The sequence below is a fragment of the Nicotiana tabacum genome, chromosome 5 (assembly GCF_000715075.1).
Source record: "Nicotiana tabacum cultivar K326 chromosome 5, ASM71507v2, whole genome shotgun sequence".
Classification (NCBI taxonomy): Eukaryota; Viridiplantae; Streptophyta; class Magnoliopsida; order Solanales; family Solanaceae; genus Nicotiana; species Nicotiana tabacum.
Window position 1 is genome coordinate 151,528,360 of NC_134084.1, and position 7,756 is coordinate 151,536,115.

Consider the following 7,756-nt stretch of genomic DNA (forward strand, 5'->3'; position numbering starts at 1 on the left):
TAAAATCCTAAATATTAGGATAGCCTGGTCAGTTAATGAAAGATTAAATAACCAAAAGTTTAGTTGATTTTAAACCTTTAACTATTAGGAAAATAATAAAATTACAGATTTATCCCATATAAATTTTTTTAAGGGTAAAAAAGTAAACGACATTTCAGTAAAAACCTTTGTATTTTTAGTATAATATAAATAAATATAAAGATATAGATAGATAATGTAAAGATAATATTATACGACGGCTTTTTGACAATTGTGCGACATATAAACCCTAGTGTTGCCTCTTGTTGTAGCGCCTCTCCTGTGTATTTTATTTGTCACATCTTATTTTATTAGTTACAATTCGTGACTCTGGAAATCCGAACCATACTAGTATTCTTTTGGGGGACGAAGGGACTACGGAGTATGTTACAAAGTTAATTAACATATATCTTCTTTAGGTACCAACTCATCAAGTTCAACGTAAGCACTTTCTAACTTAGTCGATTAATTATGTAAATAATTTTAGAGCATTAATGAATAGTAAATGAAAAAACAATAAAAAGAAAATGGAACAGAGAGAAGGTATTAATCCGCGTAGAAGAGACATTAATTAATTAGTACATAGAAATATAGATGTATTATCAAGCTGATTGGATTGTAATACAACCAACCGTTGAAGTTTCATTACAAGACTCTGATTATGACTCCAAAAGACAAAACAGAAAATATAGAGACAACAAACACAAAATCAAAATGGATCCATAAGCAGGATCATACTCGATCACTCTTATTCTTCTTCTCTAACAAATTATCCTGTGGAAAACTGATCCATCTTTCATCAACCTCACTGGACCCTGCATTGTCACATGAAACCAACATTAACCACACACACACAATTCAATGTATTAGAAATCTGTGATTATATATGTATCGAAAAATATATAGTTATGTTACCCAACTTTCAAGTGACTAAATATTGAAGTAAAAATGAAGATGTAGGTAGTGTATGGACTGCAAAAGGAGATTAAGTTATATACTCACTAGCAAATTATTATTACATCAATGTAATTTGATATTAGTATTAAATGAGAGATCGTAAACTCATATAAGAAAGAAAAGAAAGTGGATAACGTACTTGGAGCAATCAGTGGAGGGACTGATCTTGTATGGAATGTTAACGCCACAAGCACTAGGGAGTCCAGCGGCTTTGCCCATGTCAATACCCTTAATAGCATTAGCGGCCGATTTCAGGCAAGTGCATGCAGTCTTGCGGTCAGCTGGGGACTTGGCTGCACCTAACAGACCTTTAACACCACCACAACAGCCTCCGAGAGGGCCACGGCCCTGTAGATAAGGGAGGCAAGGAGCCAGGCCAGACTGAACCTGGCCGCAGCTTAGTGCCTCTGCATGAGGTGCAACCACCACCATGCACAAAACCACGAAACATGCAATCTTGCCTACCATTTCCATTCTTAAAAGAAAAATTAGAGAACAATAGAGAGTAGTTTGGAGGAAGTAGAGGAGGATAGTACTACAAATGTTACTACCTTGAGTGTTGTGTAAAAAAGCTAGTGAGACCGTAGGGTTTTTATAGAGAGAAAATTGGACATAAATTAATGTTCGGCCAAATGGAGGTGTGAAAGAATCAGTTGGTAGTTGGGTTAAATTCAATGCTTTTTAGTGGTACATAATTAGGAAGGTGTCGCTACCTATAATTAAATCAAGTTAGATTTACGTGTAAGATGTTTTATGGACCACGTTAGAATTTAGGCAGTCGAAAAGTAATACTATTTTCGTTTCAATTTATATGAACTCGTTTGACTGTACACGAAATTTAAAAAAAGGAGAGAAAACTTTTAAACTTGTGGTATAAAATGAGGCACATAAATTTTATGTGATTATAAATCATTGCATAAAGGTAAATTATTTTCTAATAGGGGAAGGAATCATTCTTTTTGGCACGGACTAAAAAGGAAATAGGTTCACGTAAATTGAAAGGGCGGAGTATATTGATAGAGACCGTTTGGCCCCATCGCACAATTCCTTCTCGTAATTCTGTTAACTTAGCTAGCGTTTGAAGGTTGAAGTTGTGTTTACACATGTATTTTATTTGGAAAAAAAATTAAAGTTTTGTGAGCGCAAGAAAAAAATTTCACCCAAAAATTGCCCTAAATCAATTTTTGGAAACTTCAAAAAAAAAAGTCAATATATTTTTTAAAAATTTATCATATTCCATGAACAAGCAACTCTTTCAAAATATTTAAAAAAAATACCAAAATTTATGACCAAACGGAGCTTAATATCTAGCTAGTCAAATAATTTTAACCTACTTTCCAAGTGAGTGTATAACTTGATAAATAGTGGTAAATTTGTTTTTACTATTACTGTCTTATATGAACAATTTATAAGTATATGATATTCTCGAGCAAATAAACTGGATTTCTGAATTTTGCAGAACTAGATTTAAAGGCCTGTCACGTGAATTGTTTACAGAGAGTGACGAAATTTATTTTACTTCTGCAGTCTTCGTTCGGCTACAACAATGACCAATCAAGATCATTAGAGTATAGCCACTCAACCACTTGAATCTTCAGTGCCTTTTAATTTCTTAGGTATAATTTCCATTTTGGAACCCTTTAATAATTTTCAGTAGTGACACATACAAAGTACAAACTTGTAAGGACTACTTGCATCTTTTTCCCTCCTTGGAGGGGTGATTTAGGGGCGGAAGGGGTTTACCCGAACCTCCTTTGCCAGAAAATTACACTATACATATAAAACAAAATTCAGTTTGTACTTCTATATATTTTATTTTGAATCTGTTGAAATGCTAGAATGACTATGTGCACAGTAAGAAGCTGAGGCAGAGTATTGAGCAACAGACAGTCACTTTAGCATAGTGTTAGCTAGTTGTTAGAAGTTAGTTATAACAGAATTAATGTTAGAGTTAGTGCTAATTGAGTAAGCTGGTTTAGAGTCTATATATATATACGTGTATGTATTTGTGAAGAACGAGTACTGTAATTGATTACACTATACATATAAGACATATAAGACAGAAAATTACACTATACATATAAGACAAAATTCAGTTTGTACTTCTATATATTTTATATATATATACGTGTATGTATTTGTGAAGAACGAGTACTGTAATTGATTTTTTCTTTCTCTCAATACACAGAAAATGTAACTATCGAGAAGCTTCTCTCCATATCCTTCATCTTCGTTCTTAGCTAAGCTCAATATCCACTCAATAATGGTGAATTTAATATGGTATCAGAGCTAAGAGAATTGATCGAAGCTGTGAAACTTTGGTTTTGAGAGTTGTTCTGTGAAATTGTTGAGAGAATTTTCTATCGTTCTTTGTCTATTCTCAAATCCCCAATTGTTGAGTAAATCAACAATGGTGGAGTTGGATATTGATAATCCGCGACATCCGTTGTATCTACAACCTTCATATGCGCTAAAAATGTAATAATTTCAGTCTGATTGACTGGGAGCGAGAATTTTTCGGTCTAGAGCAGAGCAATGAAGATCAAATTGAGAGTTAAACAAAAATTAGGATTCATAAATGGTACACGCACTAAGGAACAATTTACTAATGATCTAGGCAAGGATTGACAACGTGTCAATGCCACAGTTTTGACTTGGATCATGAACACTGTGTCGCCGAAATTAATGAATGGGATATTCTATGCCAGTAATGCTCATGAGGTTTAGGCTGATTTACAGGATCATTTTGACAAAATCAATAGATCAAGGATCTACAATCTTCATCGCGAAATTGCTACAGTTTCTCAAGGTACCTCCAGTATTTCTGCTTATCATTCTAAAATTAAACTATTGTGGGATGAGTATAGTGCTTTTATTCCAACTCTGCCTGTAATTCCTGAAACAAGAGAATTCATAACGCACCTAAAACAACAGAAGATTTTTCAATTTTTGATGGGATTAGATGATAGCTTTAGTGCCATTAGAAGTCTGATGCTACTTTTGTCCCCATCACCAAGTGTGATTCGTGCATATGCTATGTTGATTCATGAGGAGAGCCAAAGTAAAGTCTGTATGACCAATACACCTATGAATGAGGTGAATGATTCTACTGCTTCAATGAGTTCAAAAGATAATCCACAGAAGTTCAAGAGGTATAAAAATCTATACTGTGAGTACTATAGAACCAAAGGTCACACTAAGGATACTTGTTATAAGTTGGTGGGCTATCCACCTGGTTTTAAAGGAAAGAAGAAGCAGGAGTATCGAAAAGCCAATTCAGCCATGGGTGATGAATTTCATGCAAAAGATGATATGCTTCAAGCAGCCACAACTGCAGATTCTAATGCGGCAAAACAAGGAATGCACAACTATTTCACGGATGAGCAGTACAACCAGATAATAAAGCTATTGTATCAGGACAAGGGAGAAGAGTTTGCAGCAAATATGGCAGATACCACTAATTCACAATTGACTCAAACATGTTATATTCCTTGGATCATTGATACAGGAGCAACAAATCGTATGACTTCAAACATTAACTTGCTGACTGATATAACTAAATTACCTAACACCAAAGGAGGTAATGTTCATCTTCCAAATGGAAAATCAATATCAGTTGTATACCAAGGAAAGTGTAACATCACAGGTGGTGAATTAATTCACAATGTTCTGTCTTTGCCTGACTTCAAATACAACTTACTATTAGTTTCAAAATTAACTAAGGAACTGTTTTCCTCAATGCTTTCTTTCCATCATTCTGTGTATTTCAGGACCTATGCACTGGGAAAGTGAAAGAGATTGGTAAAGAAAAGGGTGGTGTTTACTTGCTATTACCAGATGGATAAAGTGCAAATAAGTTCAGACAACAGATTAGGAATTGTTTGGCAGAAGATGCTACAACAAACAATAATGTGTGGCACAGAAGGCTTGGACATGTACCAGCTAGAGTTATGAGGCAGCTGGCTTTCATGAAGAATAAGATGCCTATAGAATGCAATTTCAATAAATGCATTGTATGTCCATTAGCAAGATAAACTAGGAATCCCTTTCCCCTCAGTACAACTAGAGCAAGAGTGATTTTTCAATTAATACATGTAGATATCTTAGGACCAGCAAGGTGCCTACTTCTAATGGAAATAAATACTTTTTTACACTTGTAGACGATCATTCAAAGATGATTTAGGTGTTCTTAATGAAGTTGAAAAGTGATACACTTGTGATTCTAATGTCTTTTATCAAGATGGTGAATGTGTAGTTTAACCATAATGTTAAATGCTTTAGAATTGATAATGGAGTTGAGTTTTTCATATCTGAATGTACGACCTTTTTATCAGACAATGGGATAATACATCAAAGTAGTTGCCCACACTCTATAACAAAATGAAGTAGTAGAGAGGAGACACAGGCATATCTTAGAGGTGGTAAGAGCACTAAGGTTCTAAGGTGGTATACTACTACATTTTCTGGGGAGATTGTGTATTAGCAGTTGTGTACTTGATAAATAGACTGCCATCCTTTGTACTAGGTGGCAAATCACCATATGAGGTCTTCCACAAATCACCACCTTCACTACTATACCTAAGAGTTATTGGTTGTCTTTGTTTTGCTATAGTCATCGGACAGAATGATAAACTTCTACTCAGGGCAATAGCAGCAGTCCATATGGGATATTCAACATCTCAAAAGGGGTACAACTTATACAATCTCAAGGACAAAAAAATTTTGTCAGCATGGATGTTACATTTAGAGAGGATGTATTCACATTCATGATGATGTAAGAAGGAAAAAGTCTTGCATTGTTCTTTGAATCAACTAGGCAATATGCAAAACAATATGCACCTCCATAACAACATACTCCTGTTCAGGAAATGCAGGCTCCTACTCAAGAAATGAGACAACTACATGCTGAAAATGAAGATGCAATACCCCAGCTGGATAACTTATCCATTAGTGATGATGGGGAGGCTCTAGTTTAACAGTCAGACCAGGCAGAAAAAGTGGCACATAAGGAAATATCACATATGCAACTTAGAAGAACCAGCAGAAGGTCTAAACCACCAGTCTAGACAAAATATTACATCTACCCAACTATGAAGCATTCTTCTTCTACTTGCCTATATCTTATGTCCAACTATCTAGGGTATGACACATTAAGCACTGCATATCAGAGTTATCATACTGAAATGATAATAGATATTGAACCTACATCCTATCATCAAGCAATGAAGGATTAGAAATGGATAGATATTATATAAGCTGAAATAGATGCACCAGTGAGCAATAAAACATGATAGATGGTTCTTATTCCCAAAGGCTAAGTTCCCATTTGTTGCAAATGAGTATACAAAATCAAGCATAAGTCAGATGGAACAATAGAGAGATACGAAGCTAGATTGGTTGCTAAAGGGTACAATCAACAAGAAGGGTTGGACTATCAAGAAATATTCTCTCATGTGGTCCAAATAGTAACCATTAGGACAGTAATTGCATTAGCAGCTATGAATCAATGACCATTATTTCAGATGGATGTTCACAATACCTTTCTTCAAGGTGACCTTGAAAAGGAGGTATACATGCAACTACTTTCTGGATTTGGTAGACAAGGGGAAACACATGATGTAGACTACTCAAATCCTTATATAGCCTTAAACAAGTATCTAGGCAATGGAACCTTAAGCTCACTAATGCACCCATATAGGCTAGTTTCATACAAAGCAAGCATGATCATTCTCTATTCACCCTGAAAAAACACAACAGACAGGTTATAATACTTGTCTATGTGCACGACTTTCTCATTACAGGTGATGATGCTGGTTTCATTCAGGAAGCTAAGAACACTTTACAAAAAAAATCAAGATGAAGGACCTAGGGACTCTGAAATACTTCCTAGGAAAAGAGGTGTGCAGATCAGAAAAAGGAATCTGGCTTTGCCAAAGAAAATATGCCTTGGAGCTGATTGCAGAATCAGGATTATCAGGTTCTAAACATGCATTAACTCTAATGGAGCAAAACAAGAAACTTACTACTATTGAATATGATGAGCACTATGACATCAGTGATGATGCAACATTAGAAGATGTAAGAAAGTACCAAAGATTGGTTGGGAATTTGCTTTACTTGATATTAACCAGTCCAGATATAACATATAGTGGCAGACCTTGAGCTCGTTCATGTAATCTCCTAAGAAGTAACCTTGAAGTAGCTTACAGAATTGTGAAGTATATGAAAAATGAGTCAGGACTAGGAGTGTTGATGAGTGCAGAAAAGAGTACAGCCTTAAGAGCATTTTGTGATGCAGACTGGGCAAGTTGTCCAAATTCAAGGAAATCAGTAACAGGGTATTTGGTGAAGTTGGGGAACTCCTCGATAGCTTGGAAGTCAAAGAAATAAAATACAGTAGCAAGAAGCTCGGCAGAGTCAGATTACAGGAGCATGGCCCTGACAGTAGCTAAACTTATGTGGCTACTAGGTTTACTAAAAGAGTTGGAAATCAATATTGATGCCCCAGTACAACTGATCACAATTAGTAAGGCACCAATACAGATAGCTAACAATCCCGTGTTTCATGAAAGAACAAAATACATAGAAGTTGATTGCCATTTCATAAGAGAAAAGGCGCAGCAAGGCATGGTAAATCCTGAGTATATGCCAACAGAAGAGCAAGAGACAGATATTTTCACAGAGGGACTTAGAAGTGTGCAACACTATCATTTGTTGTCCAAGCTAGGATTGTTGAATATCTTCACACCATCTAGCTTGAAGGGGGGTGTTGAAATGCTAG

At 35.5% G+C, this 7,756-nt stretch overlaps 1 protein-coding gene across 1 annotated transcript; it reads right to left on the reverse strand.

The window, feature by feature from the left end:
- Window positions 1–568: 568 nt before the first annotated feature.
- LOC107820474 (non-specific lipid-transfer protein 2-like) lies at window positions 569–1,547 on the reverse strand. The gene is made up of 2 exons (XM_016646764.2): window positions 1,115–1,547; window positions 569–833 (listed from the first exon to the last, which is right to left on the reverse strand). The coding sequence occupies exons 1-2, from the start codon at window positions 1,447–1,449 to the stop codon at window positions 824–826; spliced, it is 345 nt and encodes a 114-aa protein (XP_016502250.1). The 5' UTR covers window positions 1,450–1,547; the 3' UTR covers window positions 569–823.
- Between the last annotated feature and the right edge of the window lie 6,209 nt (window positions 1,548–7,756).